Below are 27,696 nucleotides of genomic sequence, written 5' to 3'. Positions count from 1 at the left end.
GGGGTTTCAAATTTATATATGAAAATGTCTTTTTTTCCTGTTTTTTGAAATCAAGTAAAAAAACTGACCCCCAAAAAAACAAAAAACTTTTAATCCTTTTGAAATAACTAAATCCAGTGTGTGTCTTCCCTTCTAGGCTGGCTGACGTGCTGACTAAGATCAAAAGGGTGCAGTAAGTTGCCCTGAAAATCTACATAAAATTGAAATTGCCTACAATTAGGAACCTGTCATAGTTAGTTATTATTATGGATGCTAAGCCTGAGAATTCCTCAATAAAGAATGCATTATATTTTGAGGATCTATAAATGGTCAATATGACAGACTGCATCCTCCTTGATTAAAAACTACAGCCAGATACTTGGACACAAAATTGCCAAAGCTGTCATCTATACAGTTTAATTGGCTTGAGTAGATACTTGCTAAACTGCTGCATTTTTTTACCTTGGTGAACCAAATGAACAAAACTGTAATTCAGAGGTTTTGCTTCAACACTGCAGCACCATCACTACTGATCCATGTTTCACTCAGTGCTAGTAAGTTCATTTTCCTATAACTAAAAATGTAAGAATAATGTAGAATGTCTTTCTGGTTAATGCTCTAATATTTAGTAAAACCACATTTAAAGTCTCTGAAGAACAAAGCTTTATCTGAGGTTTGGGGTATCTTGACATACAATAGCAATTAAGTTCTTTGAGTTTATCTTGTTTTGTGCAGACCTTTAAGTTAGTCCAAGGATGCTTTAGATATTTCATCCAGCAATTAATGATGGATATTTATTAAATTGTCGACATTAATCCCTTGTTGTATATTGTTTTTAATGCATTTATTACTGGTTATTTTGGCTTAATGGAAAAACACTTGTTTGGACAATTCATGACCAATTCTATAATGTGCGTTGTTAGTATTAAGATGAATTTCAAATAGTCAAAGCTGATTAATTACCTTAGCTATATTATCTGACAGGACCTGGGGCTTTGCCTGTTTCGGTGTAGCCCATCTCTTCTGAAAAACCACTGTCGATCCCAGATCTGTGCACAAGGGGCCTCATGTATAATGCCATGTGTAGAGTTCACACTAAAACATGGTGTATGGATGAAAACAGAAATGTGCGTATGCACAAAAAAATCCAGATGCATATAACTGTGTATGCCAAGTTCCACGCACTTCTTCTTTATAAATCCCAATGAACATGCACGTGCCTACAGTCCCAACCTGACTCCTCACAGAATTTTGCATATTTTAATATGCAAATCAATATAAATAGCACCTTCCATTTGGTGTTTTGTTAAAAGACAATGGCAAAATCATGTGGAAAAAAGAAGAATTTCAGCGAATGTGAAGTGGAGGCAAGGAAAAATTTACTATTTGTTGGCTTAAGCAGTGGTATACGCAAGAAAACAAAATAATGGAGTGATACAGTGTGGCAGAGACACTCAAAAGTTCAAGTTCAGAAAGTTGCACAGTTCCCGAAATAAAAAAGAAATGGACAGATATCAAAGTCTACGTTAAAAAGCGAGTTGGAGCCCACAGTATGTTTATTCTGTTTCAGACTATACTGCAAATGCTGACTCCCATGCCAATGATGTGACTCCATGCAGCAATGGTGCTGCTGTGCACACAAAACTTTGAAACCACTGGGCAACAATCTGGCTATGTCCTGATGGATGCTGTTCTGGAATACAGTAGTGGATGCAGTAATAGATGTGGCCAATGAACTAAGGAATATAAGCGCTGTACTGTGTGATGTTGACCACAATTTAAATGAATTGGTTAAAAAATAAATGCATCTGATTAACTGTTTTTATATTTTGCTAATTACCTTCAAATAAAGTTGTAATGCTGTTTGATTTGGCTGATCATTTGGTGGGTCAGGGTCAGGTTCATCATACAACATCTATTCAGGTGTGGACGAGCCAAGATTATTTGCCACATTATTCAGGACACTACATGCCTGCACAATGCAACACACTTTCCGTGGACTGTAGAGCAGCACATTAATAAAGTGGAAATGCTTTCTATTTACATAAGCAAATTCATTCTCTGAAGGCGCCTTTATAGTGTAAATTCAGCAGTGACTGACACAATGGATCGATTCTCTTCACTTTACATGGCTTTTGAGGGGACTTGCTATCTTTAAAGCAACTGCTTGCTGTTTGCTACACTAGTTGAGAAGGGTCTAAGTGCAGCCCATAATACCTATGAAGTCAGACATGGAATGCCCCTAACGTCAGTCACGGAATACCCTCTGATGTCAGTTTCGATACATCCATCATTGTTTTTATTGGAGCTTGAAGGAATGGTGGACTTTGTGAAAGCATTTTGAGGAAAGAAGAACAAGACAGAGTTTGAGTTGGAAATCAAGATGGCAGTGAGTTTATTGCAAGTTTTAGTAAAATTAGATAACATCCTACTTTACTGCTAGGGTACGAATTATACCAGAGTGTAATAAACATGTTAGTTGAATTGACTTTCAGGTGCCGTGCAATAAATACTAAGTGCTCTAATAAAGTATTAACAGTTAAACAGCACACAGGTCAGTTTGTGTAGCGTATCGTTACAGGGCTGTTCAGAATATGCGATTCTGAATAGTAAATCGATGGATTCATCAGTCAATTATTTTTTATAATTGTTATTATATGTAATTGATCGTAGTTAAGTGTAACAGATCGTAATCAAATATCAGTGGCTGTAATTAAGTGCTTAGAATTGCTGGAACATCATTCACCATTTGTCCTGTATATCACGTATATACTAGTTAATGAGAAGCAAAACCTGTCAGTAACCTGGTATTTTAGATACCAAAATATATTTCACAAAGACAATGAAAAAAATTGAGCCAATAAAAGGTGATGTTCCACAGAAATCTTCTTGTTTGAATAAGTTTGTAAGATAAACACAGTTAATAGTGGATGTACTATTTTTTTTCCAAGTATAGTAATGTTACTAGTCAAAATTTTGAATACACTTAGGTCACTTTTTCATATTTCTGCATATATATTTACAGTACATAACAGAAAAATTTAAAGTAGCTACAAACAAAGGTCAAGTGTTAAAGCTGTTAATACAAAATGCGGCTGCGAGAATTATTACAAGAACAAGAAAATAAGAACACATAACTCCAGTTCTTAAATCCTTACACTGGCTCCCGGTTAAGTTTAGGGCAGATTTCAAAATCCTTCTTTTAACATATAAAGCATTAAATGGTCAAGGTCCGGCTTACTTGTCTGAACTTATCATGACTTACAAACCTGAGCGCACATTAAGATCTCAAGATGCCGGTCTGCTTATGATTCCAAGGATTAATAAAATAACAGTGGGAGGTCGAGCTTTTAGTTACAGGGCCCCTAAATTGTGGAATGGTCTGCCTGCTACTATAAGAGATGCCCCTTCGGTCTCAGCTTTTAAATCCCGGCTGAAGACTCATTACTTCGGTTTAGCATATCCTGACTAGAGCTGCTGATTAACTGTACAGACTGCATCTCTGTTGTTAGTCATTAGCACTTAAACATAAGTAACATGACAGTTATAATTGTATACTAACCCTCACTTATTCTGTTTTTCTTCTCGGTACTCAAATGTGGCACTTGGTGCCACGGCCCACCTGCCAAGTTGTTTTGCCTGCCTAAGGAAAAGTTATCCCAGATGGAGGATCACAGGAATCGTGGGAAAGAGGGGTCCTTTCATCGGATTGGCTGGCCCAGCACTGTTTCAGCTGTGGAATGGCCAAATGGGGGAGGCAGCTTGAAGGATGAGGTCTCCAGGACTCTACACAAATCCAAATATTATTATGGGATATATCATCTACTGTTAAATTCTGCTCTGTACTTCTAAAATTTATATTTTTTATTTCTTACTATATTGAGGAATTGTTCTGTTCTGTGAACTGCATTGTATTGTATTGACCCCCTTCTTTTGACACCCACTGCACGCCCAACCTACCTGGAAAGGGTTCTCTCTTTGAACTGCCTTTCCCAAGGTTTCTTCTATTTTTCCCTACAAGGTTTTTTTGGGAGTTTTTCCTTGTCTTCTTAGAGAGTCAAGGCTGGGGGGCTGTCAAGAGACAGGGCCTGTTAAAGCCCATTGCGGCACTTCCTGTGTGATTTTGGGCTATATAGAAATAAACTGTATTGTATTGTATTGTATTAATGCTGTAATGGCATTCCTTGGATAACCTGAGGCTTCTTTATCTAGTAACAACCCGTACTTCTTATTTTTCCCAACACGACAAAATAACAAACAAACAGTAGACAGATATGTAAAACCAAATATGGATATATTGACAGTGATAGATATAAATATACACAAGGACAGACGAATATTCAATAATATATATGTTTGCACAAAACACCACTATACCAATGACACCAGTGACTAATTATTATATAAAATACGAATACACAAATGTTTACAAAGAACCCTCTCTTGCCCCTAAACTCTAACTTAATAAACACAAATACAGTTGAAATGAAAATGATAGATGAGTCCAAAAGCTAATAAAGTCTGGCAAACGTTCCTCCCGACAATACAAAAAAAAAACGACCTCACCATAAGTGTCCTTGGCAGTGGTTGGCAAAAGTTCAAACCCCGGGGTTTTTCGGTTCTGGCTGTTGTGTTAATAATCCAGATCCTGAAGAAGCAAGTAATGGACTGGTATGATGTTTGGAATTGAGTTGAAATATGAGTAAAATGATTCTTTACCTTCCTTCCTCTCTCTCTCTTGCCTTTAGCTCCTCTTGTTTAAATGCAAAATGTCCCAAATGTAACTGGTGGATCCAACAGGTGATTTCCTTCTCGGGGCTGCGGTGTCCCTCCATCATCCTTCCCCTTTTCACTTACGGGGACACCATTTACTGATACACACAGATAATGGACAGTAAACGGGACGATGAAACGAAACGAAAATCAGCACAAACACAGAATATACCTATCATTATGTAGCCCAGCCACAAAGCAATACTCAATTACTTGTTCAAAAACGTTCAAATTAGTCTCTAGAAAATAATGGGAAAAAGAACAGCCAGGATAAAATGATGTTATTATTATTATTATTATTACAATTTTTTTTTGTAAAGTGCTTTCACTGATAGTGCAGCTTGTTTAAACTCTTAAAACAATATTCAATGTTTCATGCTCATCTCTCCTGCATTCTTCAAAAATACTGCTTTAGAAGTTTTTTTTCAATTGAAATAAAGTGAAATGTTTGTTCTTGTGCATATTTGTCAGTGTTAAGGACTTTATATCTATTTCATATTCGCCAGAGACACAAGTATATTTAAGTCCACAGAGGTACCTACAGTTGTGTTTGGTGCTCAGGAGTTTGCTTGTCAGATTCTGCAGGCCTCATCAGCCATTCACAAAGCCACAGGAGGACAGTGGTGGTCCATGGAGGGATGTGCACAATTGAATGCAGCGTCATCTCCACCTTAACAACAAGATTTTATTTGACAAAATAGTATACTGTGTACTTTTTCACTTTTTGAAAAGCTTGCTATGATTAATTTTAGATTAATTCATGACTGTGTATTAACAAAATTTTCTCTTTTAAAATATTTAGTAAAATAAGACAAATATCATAGTACAAATACTTAAATTTTTAAGAATGCAAGTGTGGAGTTGCATTACCTACAATAGACTGGCAACATATAGTATATTTTTTATAAACGTTTAAAAGCATCATTGGTGGAATCTTTTATTAGTTTGTTCTGATTAAAAGAAATAGCATGCTGTTTTTAATTCATACAATTTATTGCAATTTCCTGATTTACATTTTTAGGAAGACATGCTACAAATTAGAATATGGTGGTGTCTTCTCTTACTTCAGAAAGCCAACATTAACTTTTCAAGCTTTTCTTAAGGGAACAACAGTTATCAGAATTTGTCAGCTTACAGTATTCCTAAATTTTTTTTATCTTCCAGCCAAGACGTCCGTCTTCGATTTCCACGCGGGAAGAAGGACATTCTGTGTACCACAGGTAGCGTTTCCTAATTATCAGTTTCAAAGTTTTCGGACACTCATTTTATATCAGAACTTCATATACAGTAATCCCTCACCTATCGCGGGGGTTACGTTCCAGAGCCCCCCACGATAGGTGAAAATCCGCGAAGTAGCGACCTATATTTATTTTATTATTTATACATATTTTAAGGCTTTATAAACCCTTCCCACACTGTTATAAACCTTTCTCAATCTCTTGTTAACCTTTCCCACGCTCTTATAAACACTTCCTATGCTCTTAAACACTTTCTACATTCTTAAACACCTCAGACCAACACTGCACACTGCACGCAACGATCAGACGTCGATGTGTCTGCACTCGCTTTGTGAAGGGGGGCAGCTGAACTGACGCTGAGCAGAAATGGACTTTGTGCTGCTTCTGCCAAAATGCCTGCTTGTCGCTCTGCGCGTTCGGAAGGAGGAGTGTGTGTGTGTGTGTATGTGTGTGTGTGTGTGGGTGTGTGAGAGCTGAACGCACCTTCGCTCAAACCCCCCCTCCCCGGAGGCGCAGTACGCTCCTGCCACTTCGCATTGTCAATGGGGTGGGGAGCTGAATGAACGCTAAGGAGAAGTGGACTTTGTGCTGGCTTTGTGCTGCTTGTCGCTCTGCGTGTCAATAATTTAAAAGCCTGTATATCACCTATTTTCCTGTCTCACTGTCTTGTCTTGCGTGAAGTTAAAATGTTTTATAATAGTGAGATGTTACTCATATCCTTAGCCCGACATCCACATATCATATGTGTTAACAAAGTGTGTTTTATAAGTTTACATGTGTTTAAAGCACGTGGGATGGGTATTTTAAGGCTTAAACTATAAAAATGTTTATTTATATGGTCTTTCTATATCGCGGATTTTCTCCTGTTGCTGATGGGTCTGGAACATAACTTCCGCGATAGGCGGGCAATCACTTGTATTTAAAAACCCACGAAGTCGTGAATCCGCAAAAAGTGAACCGCGAAGTAGCGAGGGATTACTGTAAAGTCTTTGACCAACAGGTCACAAAGCAGGTCTCCACTGAGGCCTTCACTAACTTGTGTCTTTCTTCAGCCCTGTGTTGTGTCAGAGGCATTATGGGAGTGGAGAATAGTGGTCTTAAACATGGGGGTTTGTGTGCTCTAGAATGGAGTGATTGTTTGCTTCAGGTAAACACTTTAAATTATGTATAATCTATTTACATGAATCATTTCTATTGCAATATGTTTAGGTGAATTTTTTAGCAGTTTTTAAAGCATGCTTACTAAATTGGGAACAATTCAATTATATATTATTTGAAATGATAAATTTGGCCTATGAATTTTTGACTATGTTGTGGTAATTGGACTCATTGTCTTTCAGGTACTCACTTCAGTCCAATTCCCGTAGACTTACAGATTAAATTGAAATGGGTCTTACAGCAATGTGTTAGTAAATGAAGGTTTATGCTGACTTTCTCACTTGAGAGTGCTTAGTCATTTTTAATTACTAGGGAGTTTCACCCCCTGCTCACTTTGCTTGCTAACCCCCGGCCTGCGCTACACGCCAGCCACTTCACATCTCTGACGCTCGCGTATGTGGATTTCACTTTCACCAAACAACAATCTTTTAATTCTCGTGGCTACGCCTCTTCATTGGGAAGAAACACTACTTTTCCCTGATGGCAACACGAATTAGACGATCTACAAGTCTTGGATCTCTTTTCACTGTTCCATTATTTCACTGAGTAATATTTTCCGTTTGCGCTAATTCGATCTTTACTATCATTTTTTTGGAGACTTTCGAATTTGAATACTTCCATTATCTCTAACCTGCTCTGCATGTGTATCACGCCAATGCTTTTGAATTCTTTACGACGTTCTCCTTTGTCATCTACTCTTTGTCTTTTATTTCCGGCCCCGGGCGTGGTTAAATCTCTTGGTACAAAATCTCGTCTCGCTACACGTGAAAACATCTCTCTGAAAAAGTCACGTCTCGTCTCAGGCTAAAAAGTTTCGTCTCGTCCCAGGATTTTTTTATTATAATAGAGAGATTTGTCCACTTTCTGAATGGTTTCTAATTAGACATGACATTCCCTTGACGATGAACTGCTGTGGTTGTACACTGGTGCTTATTTTTTTCTTTTTTTTACTGAATACAGGGAGTGGAGACAAAAAGTCGGAGAAATCAACAGAGCTAAGCATTCCTATGACATGCTCTGGTCATATTGGTGGGTTTATTTCATGAGCCAATTTGACTGCTCTTTGAGTAAAAGTGGAGTCAATGTGTTGAAATCTATATATATAAAATTCTTTTGGCATTTGAAATGGAAATGACGTATGACCACGCGATATGAAAATTACGTAAAAGTGGTAAACACAAACACGCTGATCTATCCCATACAAGTACGCCCCGAGTCTCTGGACTCCAGCGCTGAGCCGTCTGCCACCAGGCGCGTTCTCACAGAGAAAACTGCCACATTGTAACTTTTTTCAGTACTTGATAGTAGAAGAGATGAACAAAACAGCTTTGCGTCTTTCTACTTTTTAACTGTGTCAAGCTGTAAACAATGTGAAGGCGAGACCGCCTTAGTGGCGAGGGGTCGTAAGAACAAAGTGGACGCTGGGAGGTGCGGAATGTTGGGCTTTTCCTCTGGGTCAACAGCTTCACAGTTTTGGGCAGCATCCTCTCTTCTCGTACTGTTTGTCACACTTCAGGTGCCCAGTCGGCTCCTGGGACAGTGGAAATCTTTGCGAATAAGTGTAATCAACGCTATTGAAGAGGGACTCTCTTGGTAAATTGTAGTGCACGGCTACTGACTGTCCCTTAAGATGAATTCGGGTCACTAAAACCCCACAACATTCAAGGTTGCTTTTGTGATTAATTCTTTTAATAAGATGGAGGATCTAAAAAGATGTACCGACCTCTTCATGTTAAGTATTGGACTTGAGAATTGTTTGGACCTTCTGACCGTTAAGCATGTAAAGGCCGCGTCCACATTTCTCAGAATAATTTTTCTCTTAAATCACAGGTACAGGGCAGCACGGTGGCGCAGTGGTAGCGCTGCTGCCTCGCAGTTAGGAGACCTGGGTTCGCTTCCCGGGTCCTCCCTGCGTGGAGTTTGCATGTTCTCCCCGTGTCTGCGTGGGTTTCCTCCGGGTGCTCCGGTTTCCTCCCACAGTCCAAAGACATGCAGGTTAGGTGGATTGGTGATTCTAAATTGGCCCTAGTGTGTGCTTGGTGTGTGCGTGTGTTTGTGTGTGTCCTGCGGTGGGTTGGCACCCTGCCCGGGATTGGTTCCTGCCTTGTGCCCTGTGTTGGCTGGGATTGGCTCCAGCAGACCCCCGTGACCCTGTGTTCGGATTCAACGGGTTGGAAAATGGATGGATGGATCACAGGTACATAGTGCAAGGTTGTCAAGCAGGTAGTTTGCCCGAGACCACTGCAGTAGTACTCAATGTATCTTTACTTCTTAAATGTTAATGTTTGACTGTTTAATAATTTATACGCGTCTTATATCTTCTTCAAATTCTTTTATCAAAATGTTTTACTACTTAATAATTAATATTTATATCATTTCTATGTTATTGTGAATGCTCTTTATTTGTTCAAAAATAACATTGGTAATTAACAAACTTATTTTATAAATACTACATTTTAGTTTTTTTCCCTTACACTCAGTGAGCGAAGCCACTGGGTAATCAGCTAATTCCTAATAAAATACTTGGCATTCAGTTTTTGTTTTCTTTTTCACAAAAAAAGTCTTCATTGATTAAAAACATCCTGACCGCTTGTGACTGGCTGGATGTCAACAAAGACGACTTGTTGGGATTGTTCTCAGGGCAAGAATTCTGGATATAGACAAGGATGAAGTAATGCACACAATTGGAAAATTAAACCAAAGGGGAGACAATGAAGATATTGAAGAAGTCATGTCCTCCTCATTATTTACTTTTGACAACATGAAGGATATGCTCTCATTTCTTGATGAGATACGGGGTAAAAAAAAATTCCCATCACCTGCTGCTGTTCTACAAATTAGGTTGTTATGCTCTGTTTTGATTTTGTTGACCTTCAAAATTTCCAAGGAACTACATGTAGTAGAAGGCCTACAGTGATGGCATTTTCTTCAGGGACTCGCTGTAAAGAAATCTGGGGATGGGCTGGCATTCTGACCTGGTTCAGTAGCTCCTTGTCTACTCAAAGGACCCATATAATGGATGGAGGGCACACATGGATATCCTGACTGGGTTTGTGTGCTTTATTTCTTTAAAATATATTCATATTTGAACCTGGATCTTGTGTGTGTGGTTTGGGTGAATTTGAGTGCTAAAATGCCCCCCACAGGTTACACTCCCCTATGTGGTACTTATAACAATTATCTTTGTGTTTTGATACATTACTTTAACTTTCAAGACCTAGACTGTTGGTTTGTATATGAGGTGAGACACAAAAACAACCGGACTGGGCTTGGGGCTTTCCTGGAAAACCATCTGGTGGTCGGCTGGATGTGAATCACAGAACTATATCCCCTCCTACATGTCCTCTCAAACTGCCGACTGGCTAGGTAGATCCTGTGAGTAGCCCAGTCAGTATTTGCACAACAGTCGCTACACGAGTTGCTGCTATAATGTCGGGTGAAAAAAATCGAACAACGTGAAATTGAACAAAACGGCCACAAAAACTTATCACCGTACACTGTTTTTATTATTTCATAACAGTTTGTCTCACACACAAGTTTTTGAGTGGCACAAACGTTTCAAGGAAGGACAAGAAAATGTGGAAGACGTTCAATGCCCAGGTCAAGAGGGGGGTGGGTGCTTCACCAAGACAATGCTCCCGCGCACAATGCTTTTTCTGTAAAGCAGTTTTTGACTGACAAAAACATTCCTGTCCTCGATCATCCTCCCTATTCGCCCGATTTAGCTCCCTGCGATTTGTACTTGTTCCTGATCTTTAATGGATGAAGTGAAGACAGAAATGGCAAGCCTGTTGAAGAGCCTCAAGCAAGAAGACTTCCAACACTGTTTCAATCAATGGAAGATATGAATGGAGCAGTGTAGAGATCTGGAGGGGGAGAATATAGAAGGGGACAAGCTTTAGAATGCTGCAATTCATCAATAAATATAGATTTTTTTACCAGTCTGGTTATTTTTTATGTCTCACCTCGTATATAAACACACGAGTATATATATACATATATATATATGGGGGTATATGTGTGTTTCATGATTTACATCTTTCGTAATGTTTAAAATGTGCCTATCTGTTTATTTATGCCTTTTCATGTCCAGAACAGTTTGTGTGTTGTAAATACAGTGCATCTGGAAAGTATTCACAGCGCATCACTTTTGCACATTTTGTTATGTCCATCCATCCAGTTTCCAACCCGCTGAATCCGAACACAGGGTCACGGGGGTCTGCTGGAGCCAATCCCAGCCAACACAGGGCACAAGGCAGGAACCAATCCTGGGCAGGGTGCCAACCCACCGCAGGACACACACACAAACACACCCACACACCAAGCACACACTAGGGCCAATTTAGAATCGCCAATCCACCTAACCTGCATGTCTTTGGACTGTGGGAGGAAACCGGAGCGCCCGGAGGAAACCCACGCAGACACGGGGACAACATGCAAACTCCACGCAGGGAGGACCCGGGAATCGAACCCAGGTCCCCAGATGTCCCAACTGCGAGGCAGCAGCGCTACCCACTGCGCCACCGTGCCGCCCCATTTTGTTATGTTACAGCCTTATTCCAAAATGGATAACATTCATTTTTTTCCTCAGAATTCTACACACAACACCCCATAATGACAACGTGAAAAAAGTTTACTTGAGATTTTTGCAAATTTATTAAAAATAAAAAAGCTGAGAAAGCACATGTACATAAGTATTCACAGCCTTTGCCGTGAAGCTCGAAATTGAGCTCAGGTGCATCCTGTTTCCCCTGATCATGCATGAGATGTTTCTGCAGCTTAATTGGAGTCCACCTGTGGTAAATTCAGTTGATTGGACATGATTTGGAAAGGCACACACCTGTCTATATAAGGTCCCACAGTTGACAGTTCATGTCAGAGCATAAACCAAGCATGAAGTCAAAGGAATTGTCTGTAGACCTCCAAGACAGGATTGTCTCGAGGCACAAATCTGGGGAAGGTTACAGAAAAATTTCTGCTGCTTTGAAGATCCCAATGAGCACAGTGGCCGGCGTCATCCGTAAGTGGAAGAAGTTCGAAACCACCAGGACTCTTCCTAGAGCTGGCTGGCCATCTAAACTGAGCGATCAGGGGAGAAGGGCCTTAGTCAGGGAGGTGACCAAGAACCCGATGGTCACTCTGTCAGAGCTCCAGAGGTCCTCTGTGGAGAGAGGAGAACCTTCCAGAAGGACAACCATCTCTGCAGCAATCCACCAATCAGGCCTGTATGGTAGAGTGGCCAGACGGAAGCCACTCCTTAGTAAAAGGCACATGGCAGCCCGCCTGGAGTTTGCCAAAAGGCACCTGAAGGACTCTCAGACCATGAGAAAGAAAATTCTCTGGTCTGATGAGACAAAGATTGAACTCTTTGGTGTGAATGCCAGGCGTCACGTTTGGAGGAAACCAGGCACCGCTCATCACCAGGCCAATACCATCCCTACAGTGAAGCATGGTGGTGGCAGCATCATGCTGTGGGGATGTTTTTCAGCGGCAGAAACTGGGAGACTAGTCAGGATAAAGGGAAAGATGACTGCAGCAATGTACAGAGACATCCTGGATGAAAACCTGCTCCAGAGTGCTCTTGACCTCAGACTGGGGCGACGGTTCATCGTTCAGCAGGACAACGACCCTAAGCACACAGACAAGACATCAAAAGAGTGGCTTCAGGACAACTCTGTGAATGTCCTTGAGTGGCCCAGCCAGAGCCCAGACTTGAATCCGAATGAACATCTCTGGAGAGATCTTAAAATGGCTGTGCACCGATGCTTCCCATCCAACCTGATGGAGCTTGAGAGGTGCTGCAAAGAGGAATGGGTGAAATTGGCCAAGGATAGGTGTGCCAAGCTTGTGGCATCATATTCAAAAAGACTTGAGGCTGTAATTGCTGCCAAAGGTGCATTGACAAAGTATTGAGCAAAGGCTGTGAATACTTATGTACATGGGATTTCTCAGTTTTTTTATTTTTAACAAATTTGCAAAAACCTCAAGTAAACTTTTTTCAAGTTGTCATTATGGGGTGTTGTGTGTAGAATTTGAGGAAAAAAATGAATTTAATCCATTTTGGAATAAGGCTGTAACATAACAAAATGTGGAAAAAGTGATGCGCTGTGAATACTTTCTGGATGCACTGTATATATTTTAGAACTAACTGCACTCAGTCAGACTTCTTACTAATGTCTAACTTAGTACATAACTTTGCTACCCTTCACCATTTCCATAATGCCTACTGGTACAGCAGTTGATGATTAAGCTTAGCATTCACCACTGCTGTGCCAACAGAACTGGATGTTGGACTTCATAGCGAGCAGACCTCGGCTTTGCAGATTGTCAGCATCATATCCTCTATGCTCACCCTCAACCCAGGCAAACTATGAGGCAGTGTGCTAGTCCCCCAGTGTGACTGTGTGTCTGGACACCACACCAGCTCCATCATTAAAAATGCTGCTGCCATCACCGTCATAGGCCTGATCACCACCAATGATGAAATGGCTTGCACAAAGAGGTCTTTCTGCTGACTCAGCAGTCCCAGGACAATGTCCAAAAATTAAGGAGCAGATCATAGACTTCAGAGAACGGATTACGCTGTGGTTTGTTTTGGGGGGTGGGGGGGATGTGTGGTGCTGTGGAAATGGTGCTTACATTTCATACAGTAACGATCACTGATGAGGGAACAGCACAAGTTCACCAATGCCTTCCTGAGACGTCTCACAGGTGCTGTCTGGAGTCCATCTTCACTGGCGGCATCAGAACCTGGTAGGGCACACACGCTTGGGAGGTCACTACATAGGGTTGTGAAAGTCACAAAATATTACTGGCACCCAGTTGCCTTCTATCCAGGATAACTAAAAGACATTCTGCTAAGATTATTACACACTCGGCCATACTGAACAGCTCTTTTTCTTACTCCTGCATTCTGGCAAATAGTAAAGAACCAATGACCCTCAGTATGGCTTCAGAGAAAGTGTTTTAGAGGTTGAATTACTGAACAGCCAATTGTAATAAGAAACATTGTAAGAAAAAGACTAGGTATAAATATTTGAAATATACCTAAATATAAATCTATACTGTATATTGTATGAGGGGGGACCCAAAAATAACCGGAAATATTTTTAAAACGTGTTTAATTTAATTTTCTGTACAAACTACAATTAGTCTCCTTCAAAGTATTCTCCATTGGCGGAAATACACTTATCTAACCGTTTGTTTCATTGTTCGAAACATTTTTTAAATTCGTCTGAAGTAATGCCCATTAATGCTCTGGTCGTTTCTTGTTTTACCTCTTTGACGTCAGCAAAACGCCTTCCTTTCAAGTCTTTTTTCATCCGAGGGAACAAAAGAAATCACACGGAGCTAAATCCGGTGAGTAGGGTGGCTGGTTCAGGGTTGTCATACCGTTTCAATAACAATAGTTTCTGCAACACTTTTTTCAAGAAAAAAACAAAATTTCACTGCCACGCGTTGCTCACGATAATCGGCCATCGTAAAAAAACGACGCTTGCACAAAACTACTTTTACAAAAAAATTCACTGAACACAAGCACAACCTTCCAGACTGATGGCACTTGGCAGACTGACTTGTGAGGAGTGTAACTAGATCGCCCTAGCGGCCCAACCACGTACTACAAGTACCAACATAACAACAACAAAATTCCGGTTATTTTTGGGTCCTCCCTCGTATTCTATGTATATTTTTTGTGTTTTATTATATTATCACTGCTCTGGGGAGACACGTAAGAAACAATATCATTCTAGTGTATGCACAAGATGATAAATACTGTATGTTTAATGATGAGATCACCTCGGGATGATTCCCTGCTGAATGCACACTGCAACTGACCCACTGTTTATTAATTTTAGTAGTAGTAATAGAATTTGATATTTATCAAAAATTTAAAGATGACAACTCCAAAACTGTTTTTATGTTGATCTAAGTTGGGTCTCAAAACTGCTTTTGCGATCTACTTAAATGTTGCATGAAAAAGGTTTAAGAGCAATCACGATTGTCTCAATCTCAAAAGTTATTCAAAAATGCAAAATTATGTAACTTTCCTGGCTGTCACATGCCATTCAATTGATATGGACACGACATACAGTGTTTCACATTTCACACATACGGCTTTTAGTAATGAAAATGTTGATAGATCAAATCAGTAAATAAATGACTCTAAAATGTTCCCCTGTCAGTTTTAGAACCAATTTTATATGTAGCACTGGTTTTGCAAACCTTTTACAAATTAAACTTAATATTGTTTCACAGGTGTATAATTTGCTAGTGGGAATATGAAATACATTTATAAATTGAAAATCTCTAGGTATGAGTTTCACAGGGTACATTCTGTTTGTAACACTGGATGGTAATAAGATTCGTTACTTTCACTATAATCTAACACTTCTGGAGAAAACGTAATGAACAACCATTCAAAATAGTAAAGAAAAAAAAATGTATATCGGCAAAGTGTTAGAATGTTAGCTTAGGTTGGTTGGATAGCACAAGTGTGAGACTGGAAGTCATTTATGTTTGTCCAGATACAGAACTGGTGTAATTTTTACAACTTCAGTGTACTTTACAATGAGCGCATCAATAATGTCTCAAAGAGGGCATGGTGCGACTGACGCGGAGAAAGGTTGTTACAATAATTGTGTCATTGCATGGGCATCAACTGTGCTGTCAAGGGCATTCCGTGACTGACCCTATGGGTGTTCTGCGTCTGACGTCAGAGGTATTGCGGTTGTTGCACTAGTTGGAAAAAGCACCTGCCGTTTTTATAGGTTCTCCAGCTATATATGATAATGCCAGTTCATTCTTTTGGTGATTCATCCTTGGCTCATGTAACTTTTCCAGTGCTGTTGCAATAGCAATGTGTGTGTGCAGGTGACCACTCTGATTACATTTGGAAAACCAGACATTGCTGTGAGTTGTGCTTTGATGTTTCACAGTTGAACCACAGTAAAAGGAAATCTTATACAGTATATATGGATGATAAGCAGATAATACCATCCTATACAGCTGGCATGGCGTGACTCAGTGATGTTTGTGAAATACTTGATCCGTAAAGCAAGTTCGTGCTGAAAAGCTCCTGTAGTTAAAAAAACAAAAACAAAAAAAGAGCGGACAGAACTTGCAAAGCTGCAGGTAGAGCACGATTTCTCACAGTCTGCCTTTGTAAAGCTGGCGCCAGTTCAGCACACAGCTCCACGAGGATAGCTCTTGGAAATCGAAATCGACTTAGAAGCCAGTCGTCATCTATAAATACACACTCTCTTCTAATCCTTTTATTTGTGATGTCTTCCAAAAACCTAAAGCAGCTGTTGTAGTTGGAATAGTTTGGCCATTAATGCACTTTAATTATATTACTACAGAATGATTACAATGAAGTGAATTAAATTTGTAAAAGATATACATTTAATTTCAGCGTATTTGATAAATCCCATGTCAATGATGCGAATATGACAAAGAAAGGTAAATGACACAGAAAAGTAGCACTGCTTTGATGCTTGGTGCAGCCAGTTTATAAAACTGAGCAGAAACGTGCGTACACAAGGCAGGGTGCTACTGTGAAAATGTGTGGCTTTACACCAAGTTTAGTTTTTATACATCTCAAAATGGGCAAGGAAACGGGTGTACACAACATTTTTGTGCGTATGCACCATTTATACAAGAGGCCCAAGGTCTTCAAGCAGACATTAAAGGAACACAACTGACTAAAGGCTTCATCTGGACATCGAAGAAGCAGAAGTATTCCAGAGATGACAATCTGCACAGCTGACTCCAGTGTCCCCTCACCAGTGTTGTGCAGCAGTGGTCCAAAGTCTTTTTTCTGCACCTCTGACTGGCGATTGCAAATGTTGTTTGTTCCCATGTGGAAAATCACTGTGCCGAGATGTTTATTCTTTGCAAGGACAGAGTTTTTTTAACAATGTCCTGAACACATACCCTGGGAAAGCAGGACACAAAAGTCTTCTGGCCAAAATGTGCTCAGTCCAGGCTTCGTTTGATTGAGTTCCTCAAAACAACAAACAGCACTTTGGTGGGCAGCTGGTGCAGAGATGAGAGCTTCAAAAAAGTTGCTCAACTGCTGCACTGGCAATTTTCCGGGCACTTGAGGTGGAGGCCCTATTTTTCGTTGCTGCTCCCGCACTCTGTCCTGAGTGGGCGCAAGGGCAAAATACATATTTGCCTGCTTTAGACGCTGCCAGGGTGTCGACGAAACTGGCAGGCAATTGCTGGAAGGTAAAGGCAGCTCAAAACTCTGTTTCATTGTGTTGTAGTGTCAGGGCCATCAGCTGCCTGTAGCTAGAGCAAAGCGTTTGTATCTGCTCCTCTAAAACCTTTAGTTCTTCATGGAAGTTTAGAAGCTCTCACCCTTGTTGTTCTCCATTGTCTCTGTGGGATGTTGCAGATGACAAAAAAGTAACAATAAACTAACACATACTGCTTCTGCATACAGCACAGGATGGAACCAACAGAAAGTCTCTCTTCAATCTGTCAGATTTGGTTATCACAAAAAATTTTCTCCTTGTTTACCAAACTGTTAGTTACCAGTAACTTTCATAATTTACTGAAGGCTAATACACTAATACAGTTCAGGTCAGGTATATACAATAGAAAAAAATACAAGAAAAGGAGGTATGAGCTCAGGAACATCTACAGCAGAGTAAGCTGGAATTCAAGTAAAGCAGGAATCGTGAGACACGTGTAGAGCACACATTTGACCGGGGTTACAAACTAAAAAGTCTCATCCAATCACTTGCAGGTATTATGTGTTGGATGAAGTAATGTTTTAATGTCTGAGAGAATTTGTGATTCCCAACTGATTTAAAAACACAATTTCTCCTGTTTCAAGGAAAACAAAAATGGCCTGTCGTACTTATTACTGACTGGAATTGTTCTTACTTCTACACACACACACAAACTAATGTACTGTACTGTATCAAACTGAAAATGAAAAACCTGGCATTAATTGACTGGTATGATTGGAGTAGTATTTATTTCAAATTTCTCAAACAAAAAATTGCATAGGCTATATCTTATATAATTTATTATCCTCTAACACTTTTAATCAAAACTAGTGGTTTAAAATAATTAAATATTAATACATGCCAACTAACCATTTTGGTCATATTGTTGAATTTTACAATAATCCACCATATATAAGTTTACATTCTGAAATATGATAAAATTTTACAGTTCAGAGCATTAAAAGATATAAATGTTGACAATTTGTATTTGTCCCAATCAGGAATAAATCTTTCTCATCAAATTTGGTTCATTCACTAGGAATTTCTTTGACAGATTCTTGTGCATCTTCAGCCTCATTTGTAGTTGATGTGACTAGGTGTTTGGTATCTAATGTGCGTTCTTCTCCATCTCCAACTTCAGATTCCTCATGCTCTTTAAACAATGACTCCTCTGGAGGAGCTCCATCTCCATCATAAACTATGTCTTCAGGATTTGGTGCAGGAGGACAAAACTCCTCATCAGGAAACATCTGATGAAATATGTGCTCTGCCTGTTGTTGTAGGAAACAGACTGGGTTTAAAGAGGTATTTCTGACAGCATTTTAATAAGTTTATCATATGAGTTTTTTCCCTCCAAAAACATTTTAAATAATAGATGATTTTGGACCATTAAACAAGCATATATATTTGTTACCTGTTGAATTGAACAATCATTCCCAAGACCACTATCTGGTCCACAGCATACATAGACATTGTTGGGAAGATCATAGGAACTTCTCTCCACAGAGGAGAAATCTGGCATATTGAAATAAAGTGCCCACAAAACATTGGGCCTCTCTGCTTCTACTTCGCCTTGGGAGAAAAAAATACACAAAAAGTAAATACATGGCAAAAATATGATAAAACAAAAGAGTAAAATTGTAAAAAAATGATCAATAAACTCTATACTAAACACTAATATCGGACCAAAACCAGGTATGTCAAAAAAGATTAAGAAAGGTATACTGTTCAAGGCGCCATGTTAATTTTGGTGTTTGGTTAGAACAGCTAGAAATCTGGAGATAATTTCAGCACAATATTTGTCACACTTTGTTTTGGATATGGCAAACTCTAAAAGAACACCCTGTAACATTTTCCCCAGGTCTCCACAATTTTTAAACCATCATTTTCTGCGGTCTTAATCAGGTCATGTCAATTGTACTCATGTGAGATGGCACCAGCTTAATGATCTCTCTGTCTCTCATCCATGCACATCCTCCATCTCTCACTCTAAATTTACACATTCCTTCCACACTGATCCCTTCCGTTACCACAAAGCTCTAACTTTGTATATGCTAAAAATATTCACCTAGGTTGTAAGAACATTTCCCTTCTGTACCAGAGATTCTCAGAGATCACCTGCAACATATAATATTTACCCTTGAGTTCTTAAGGAGATTAGCGAGTACGGTACATACATAAACCTTTGAGACACATTTTTTTAGGAAGTCACTGCATACTGGGTAAATTTCGAAGGACTGCAAATGGCAAATATTATCCCGCTATATAAAAAGGGTGTCTGAGCAGATCCAAGCAACTATAGGCCAGTAAGCTTAATGTGCATCACAGGTAAATTAAAGGAAGAAATTATTAACCCTTTAACCACGGCAGGCGTTTATACCTGAAAGGCCAGTTTACTGGCCTGCCCTTCTACCGTTATTACCTGGCGAGCCACTATACCGGCCAGTGCTATATTATTGTCTACGTCGTGTGCATCCCTAACGCCGCTTGCTTTTGCCGAGCAGATTGCTTTCGTTTTTGCATGTGGGTTTATAAGGTGAAACTGAGAAAGTTTTATTGGTAAATTCAGTGTGGTTTTAATAGCTTTACCATGCTGAAACGTAAAAATCAGTCAAGCAAAGCAAAAAAGGCAGTAGGTAGTACTGCAGCAGGATGGTAAGAAATGGTGAACTGAGCAGTCAGCAGTTCTAAAAGCAAGTTGTAGTAAAACAGGTGTCTGAGACAAAACATGGCCAAAAAAGCAGCAATTTACAGCTGATCAAGCCAAACCAAACAGTTGCTGCTAGAATCTGACTGAGAGGATATTTTAGCTAGAGACTATGCTGCCCATGATTTTGAAAGTGAAATCAGTGACGAATAGGATTCAGATAATGACTTACGTGCTGGGTGCAACGTTCCTGATAGCGGTCATATAACTTGGACAGCTAACACCGATTCATTCTCAGTCACAGATATAGAATTCAGTCAGTTAGAAAATGTTGGTCCAAAATACAATCCTGATTCTATTTCAAGTGAAAGTAGACCACTGGATTATCTGTCACTTTTTTGGGATGATTTGGTGTGGAATATCATTGCACAGGAGACAAATCGGCAGGCAGAGTATGTAAAGGAAGAGAAACCTGATAATTACAGTGCCAAATCTTTTGATCCGGTCACTTTCCCTGAACTGAAAGCCTTTTTTGGGTGCCGAATTGCCATGGAGTTGTTGATTCTTAAAGATAGATACAAACAGTACTGAAAGCAGAAAGAGAGCTGGATCACCACTACATCTGGATTCACTAAGGTTTTTACTCAGGACAGATTTTTAGCCATCTGGTCAATGTTGCACATGAACAAAATCCAGCTGTGAACAAGAGTGATAAGATCTACAAGAGCCAACCAATTTTTGAAATCATTGTGGCTAACTTTCAGCAACACTAGGTTCCAGCCTGTAAACTTTCACTTGACGAAGGTATGATTCCGTCAAATAAAAAAATGCACTTAGTATAAAACGGTAGATAAAAGAGAAACCGATCAAGTGAGGCATAAAGACATTTCTACTGTGCGAGAGCTCAAGTGGTTATATAATGAATGCAGAAGTGTACACTGGAAAAGCTGATGATTTGAACTGGGAGTGAGTGGTTCCTTGGTAGTTTGGTTGTGCAAGCCGTTTGAAGGACACTGACTGACTTACTGACTGTTTTTACACTTCTGTAACTATCGCAGAGTACTTGTTGGAGAAACAATGTACATGACTCTGTGGAACCACTCTGACCAACAGAAAGAAACATTCCAAACAAATCATGAAGAATTACCAGTTCCATTGTCTCAAAACATGACTCACATCTACAGTTATTCCCAGTTTCTGATAAAAAAGTAACCGCATCAGATCTGGGGCGGATGTTGTATCGTGATCGTGACTGAGAGAATAAAAGTGAAAAAAAAAAAAATGCTAAAAATTTACACCGGCTGTTACAGACACAAATCAAATGTATGTTTTTATTGTATAATATTAACAATAAGAGCAGTTCACTACTGAAAATGACAAATTTGCCAGGGAGCTGGTTTTGAACTCACGACCTCCAGATTATAAACCAGCAGATTTTACCGCTACATCACGGAAGCTGCCTTATTGTACTTGCACCTTTTGTGAAAGTGTTTATTTGATATTTGGCCATCAGCCTTCACACATTATAAATCATGTCTACATTTTGTTATTTATTACTAAAACATTAAAAACGTTTGTTTTAATGATGTGTTTACATAGATTGTTGTAGACACAAAACACACATCAAATTATTTCCCCTTACAATTCTGAGTAGCTCACTCTCAGCTAATCAATCAAGGCAGGAACTGGAAGAACTTCTTGCCTGTTCTGAGGCGGTGGTGGGGATGGTATAGCCGGCTCTTTGGGCTTATTGACACATTTAGAAGACAAAAGACACTGACGGACAGATGCGAAGGGATTTAAAGTGGGTTGGATTTATAAGTTTTTTCGTAGGCTCTGGAAATTCTAGTGATAAGCAACTCAGTTTTTTTAGGATCTATATTTGTATTTAGTCTTATAGTCCCTACAAAACAACACAACAGCAAGATGCTGACATTATCATGCAAAAGTGTCAAAACTGTATTGCGCAGGTGATGAGTGGTACCTGGATTTCTCCAGACATGACACTTACAATTGATGCCAAATTTTTCAATCTTGATTTTCTTCACACCACAGAATTCTTGTGTCTTACAGTCTAAAAATATTTAGGTGCCATTTTACAAACTCTAATTGGGTTTCCATAAGTCTTTTACTGAAGAGAGACTTCAGTCTGGCCACTCTGCAATAAAGCCCAGACTGGTGAAGTGTTGCAGTGAGGGCTCTCCTTCTACAAATTTCTCCTATTTCTACACAGGTTCTCTACAGCTCACCTAGAGCGACCATCAGGTCCTTGAAGGTGCCATGGTTGGTCGAAACATTTTCCATTGAAGACTTATGGAAGCCACTGTTCTTGGGAAGACAATACTGCAGATATATTTCTGTAGCCTTTCCACGACCTGTAAACCAACATAATCCTGTTTCTTAGATCTGCTGTCAATTCCTTCGACCTCATAGCTTGGTTTTTGCTCTGATACACATTATTAACTGTGGGACCTTATATGCTGTAGACAAGAGTGTGCCTTTCCTAATCTCAATGATGATCAGTAGAATGGGATGCACCGAAGACAGACTTCAAGTATCTTAGAAAAGGGTCTGAAAATTTTTCATAACATGTTTTTGTGTTTTCATTCTGGACTATGGAGTATTGCTGGATATGGGAAAAACTAAACAAAAAAATGTAGTACATTTTTACATAAGAAAACATTAAACAGTAAAGAGTTCTGAAGACTCTTGAGAGATTATATTATAATATAAACAAGTTATTCTTAATTGGCAGCCTCTATATGAACATATTTTATTGATATTTGTTATTTTATATTATATTAAACTATTACAAAACATTAACAATGCTCTAAAATAAAATTTTATTTAACAAATCCATGTGTCACTTACAGTTCCAATATAATGTCTTGTGGCAAGCAAAACAGTCTATATACTTTGGAAAAAACTGTAAAAGGAGAAACTATAACGAAAAACAATGCTTAATGCTACTGCCTGACAGCAAGTACTTAACAGTATAAGCTGTAATGACCTTGTGTATGGTAGAAAGGTAACACTTAATTATTGCAATTCCATATTTAAAAAAGACAAATGGTAAAAGGTATATTTTTGATGTACACTATCCCTACATGTACACTTCTCTCAGCTTACTCCATGGAGTAATGCATAGAAGATATTTTCTACATATATTCTTACTTTTACACAGCTCCAACAAAAAACTGCTTTTTGATAGCTTTATTCACACATTACCTTATGAGTAACAGGTAAGCCCTGCCCCATGTATCCTATATACTCCTTCAATATAACTAGATTAAATATCCCTCTATATTTTCATTCCAATGTATTTTCATCAGAGCTTGATCCTATATGAACTACATGTGTATGTAAAATGTTTTTTTAATAGTAATTATTTCTCTTCAGTAACTGGAAACCTACTCTTAAAAATTCAGTTTCACTTTTTTATTTCTTAAAATTTCTGAACTACTCAATAGGTACTTCTCTTTTTTCCTTTGTTAGTCTAAATAACTGTAACGCACTGAAGATGGCATTTCATTCCTCGAAATCCATTGACACTTTGGGTACTGAATTATTATGTTAAGAACACTTCCATATTCCAGACTACTAATTGAAGACAATCAACTTGCACATAAATATCTTCTGAGTGTGTCCTGAAGCTTGATTTCTTAATATTTATGAGTATACTTATGTATTTTCATTGTATATTTTTGTAATTTTTTTTTTTGGCTACTACCTTTATTCTTCCCAGTATATATATGTTACTGGGTCCAATGATTTTATTATACACGTATTCAATTGTTTATATGTAAACCTTTTCTTTAATATCTTTCACTTTGTTTTCCCCTGGATAAATTTTACAACCATACAGACAGCCTAAATAAGTTGTATTGATGCGGAAGATAATTACTTTGGAGTTAACCTTTGTTTTTTTTAATTATTTTATTGGTATTTTTTTCATTTGTTTACATTTATAGCTACTTATATTTTTATGATTTCAGATGCTTGCTAATTATTTTGAACATAACATTTTTAAATTGAATTTCCTACTTGTTTATTTTATTTTATTAAATATATTTTTATGTATACACTAATTTCTACAACAATGAAAACAAACATACTCCAAAAAGAAAACTGCTTTAACCCTCTGAGGATTAACTGATTGTGATTGTGTCATGCTCTGACACTTGTGCAAATTTCATAAACATTCTGCACAGTGATTTCAAAGGTTTTCCTTTTCTTCAGAAAAAAACCCAGTTTCAATAATATACAAGTAGTAAATGGGTCAAGATTATAAGCAGTGTGTAAATTGTTCAACACACACACAATATTATTTAAGGAATAAAAAAAACACATCATGCAAATGTGACAAAGCCTTTTGAACACTACATTTCAGCAAGGCTGTAAGAATGTAAAGGGCCAAAATAATCCCCTCAGTAGGGCAATTATATTTTTAAAACTTGTTATTGTCGCTACTCTTTTTCAAGAAAAGGCAGCAATGTGAGGGCCAAAGGCTTTTTTGTGTTTAACATGTAGCAGGAGTGCGTCTTTTTTACATCTGCTATTCTCATCTGTGCTCAGCTAAGAACACAGTTAATGTAACTGGAATGTTACCAGTTGGGTTCTATTTCGGTACAGAAGAGATAAGATCAATAGATCATAACATTTTTTTATTAATAAAGCAAACATTTCTACTCATACTATTGAACTGCACATTATAGAAAATGGAATTTCTATATTTGGAATCCTGATTTTTTTTTTTTTTATTAAATTCAAAGCAAACTTTGTATAATCCATTAACACTAGAATCCCTGAAGCCTATGAAAAAACTCGTAATCCTGGCCCACCTTAAATTCCGTCACACCTCTCCATCAGCATCTTTTGTTTTTTAAATGTGTTGATCAGCACAAGCAGCAAGCAGCCCTGCTGTACCATCCCCCCACCCCCACCCCCCCCAAACCCCCCACTGACGGAGCTCTAATTGGGCAAAAAGCTCTCCCAGCTCAAACCTTGTTCAACCTCTATGTGAGGTGCCTGGAGTTCATCCATCCATCCATCCATTCTCTTCCGCTTATCCGAGATCGGGTTGTGGGGGCAGCAGCTTGAGCAGAGATGCCCAGACTTCCCTCTCCCTGGCCACTTCTACTAGCTCTTCCGGGGGAATTCTGAGGCATTCCCAGGCCAGCCGAGGGACATAGTCCCTCCAGCATGTCCTGGGTCTCCCCGGGGCCTATTCCTGGTTAGACATGCCCGGAAAACCTCACCAGGGAGGCATCCAGGATGCCTGAGCCACCTCGACTCCTCTCGATGCAGAGGAGCAGTGGCTCTACTCTGAGCTCCTCCCGGATGACCGAGCTTCTCACCCTATCTTTAAGGGAAAGTCCAGACACCCTGCAGAGGAAACTCATTTCAGCCACTTGTATTCGTGATCTCATTCTTTCGCTCATGACCAAAGGTGAGGGTAGGAACGTAGACTGACTGGTAAATTGAGAGCTTCGCCTTTTGGCTCAGCTCCTTTTTCACCACGACAGACCAATGCAGAGCCCACATCACTGCGGATGCCGCACCGATCTGCCTGTCGATCTCCCACTCTATTCTTCCCTCACTCGTGAACAAGACACCGAGATACTTGAACTCCTCCACTAGGGGCAGAATCTCGCTCCTGACAGGGCACTCCACCCTTTTCCGGCTGAGAACCATGGTCTCGGATTTGGAGGTGCGGATTCCCATCCCAGCTGCTTCACACTCGGCGGCAAACTGATCCAGAGAGAGCTGAAGATCACTTTCTGACAAAGCAAACATGATATCACCTTCTGCAAAAAGCAGTGACCCAATCCTGAGCCCACGAAACCGGACCCCATCAACGCCCTGGCTGCGCCTAGAAATTCTGTCCATAAAAGTTATGAACAGAATCGGTGACAGAGGGCGGCCCTGGCGGAGTCCAACTCTCACCAGAAACGGGTTTGACTTACTACTGGCAATGCAGACCAAGCTCTGACACCGGTTGTACAGCGACCGAACAGCCCTTATCAGGGGGTCCGGTACCCCATACTTCCAGAGCACCCCCCATAGGATTCCCCGAGGGACACGGTCGAACGCCTTTTCCAAGTCCACAAAACACATGTAGACTGGTTGGGCAAACTCCCATGCACCCTCCAGGACTCTGCCAAGGGTGTAGATCTGGTCCACTGTTCCTCCTGAATCCAAGATTCAACTATCTGATGGACCCTTCCTCTCCAGGACCCCCAAACAGACATTTCCAGGGAGGCTGTGGAGTGTGATCCCTCCGTAGTTGGAACACACCCTTCAGTCCCCCTTCTTAAAGAGGGGGACCACCATCCTGGTCTGCCAATCCAGAGGCACTGTCCCCGATGTCCATGCGATGTTGCAGAGGCGTGTCAACCAAGACAGTCCTATAACATCCAGAGCCTTGAGGAACTCTGGGTGTATTTCATTCACCCCCGGTCTCTGCCACCAGGGTGTTTTTTGACCACCCTGGTGACTTCAGTCCCAGAGATGGGTCAGCCCACCTCCAAGTCCCCAGGCTCTGCTTTCTCATTGGAAAACATGATAGTGGGATTGAGGAGGTCTTTGAAATACTCCCTCCACCAAGCCACAATGTCCTGAGTCGAGGTCAGCAGTGCACCATCCTCACCATATACAGTGTTGACACTGCACTGCTTCCCCCTCCTGAGACGCCGGATGGTGGACCAGAATGTGTAAAAACCGGTGTAAATTTATGGTACTTGTAAAGGTTAGCTTTTTTTTTTTAAATTCAGTTTTATTCTCTCAGTTGCGTTCACACTGAACCCGATCTGACACTGCTGTTTTCAAATAAAGACATGCTATAACAGAAGTGAACTCAGATGAGGATGAACAAGGCATGCCGAGCATATATATATAGCTTACATGAGACAGTGAATGCGTGGACTCTCAATGTGCGTTTTTGATTGTTTTTTGCTAAGTTGAATGACATATTTGATAATTTCAGCTCAAACATCATTAAAACATTGGTAAAAATAGTTTTTCTATAATAGTAATTATGAGAGTAGCTCATTACTCAAAACAGTAAATCTAGAAAGGGCCCCGAATTGAACCCGCAACCTCTTTGATTGAGTGAGCAGTTCTTACTGCTGCACCAACCAAGCGGTCGTGTCAGCACCGTACCCTAACTAGATTTCTTTTTCTTCAGTCATATTCTTGAATAAAAGCGCACTTGTTTTATTACACTTGCACCTTTTGTGAAAATGTTTATTTGATATTTGGATTTCAGTCTTCGCACATTATACACTTAATGTCAAAATTTTGTCATTAGTATTATAACATGAAAAAAGTTTCTGATTTAGCTATGTGTTCAACATTTGTTGCATTTCTCGCATTTCCTGTCACCCTACATTTACCCAGATCATTGTAGACACGGAACACACATGAAATGCATTTGCTCCAAATAACAATATATTATTTACCCTATACAACTCCAGGCACCTCACAACCAGATAAACCAACTTGAGCTGGGAGAACTTTTTGTCCGACTACAGCAGCGGTGGTGGAGGGATGGGATAGTAGGCTGCTTGTACTGATCAACACATTTGCAAAACAAAAGACGCTGATGGAGAGGTGCGAATAAATTTAAGGTGGCCCGGGATACGACTTTTTTCGTAGGCATCAG

At 39.6% G+C, this 27,696-nt stretch overlaps 2 protein-coding genes across 2 annotated transcripts in view; both read right to left on the bottom strand.

Moving 5' to 3' along the window:
- The window catches only part of tmlhe (trimethyllysine hydroxylase, epsilon), a 294,616-nt gene that overhangs the window by 163,450 nt on the left and 103,470 nt on the right, over positions 1–27,696 (bottom strand). The window lies entirely within an intron of this gene.
- Positions 18,170–27,696, bottom strand: part of chm (CHM Rab escort protein) — a 201,925-nt gene continuing 192,398 nt past the window's right edge. The window contains exons 14-15 of the mRNA XM_051935363.1: positions 18,801–18,958; positions 18,170–18,657 (exon numbers count right to left, since the gene is read on the bottom strand). Coding sequence (XP_051791323.1) covers positions 18,415–18,657; positions 18,801–18,958 — 401 coding nt within the window. The 3' untranslated portion in view covers positions 18,170–18,414. The remainder of the gene's footprint in view (positions 18,658–18,800; positions 18,959–27,696) is intronic.

The sequence above is a fragment of the Erpetoichthys calabaricus genome, chromosome 12 (assembly GCF_900747795.2).
Source record: "Erpetoichthys calabaricus chromosome 12, fErpCal1.3, whole genome shotgun sequence".
Taxonomy (NCBI): Eukaryota; Metazoa; Chordata; class Cladistia; order Polypteriformes; family Polypteridae; genus Erpetoichthys; species Erpetoichthys calabaricus.
The sequence above is the reverse complement of the archived record's forward strand: the minus strand, read 5'-3'. Positions and strand labels throughout refer to the sequence as shown.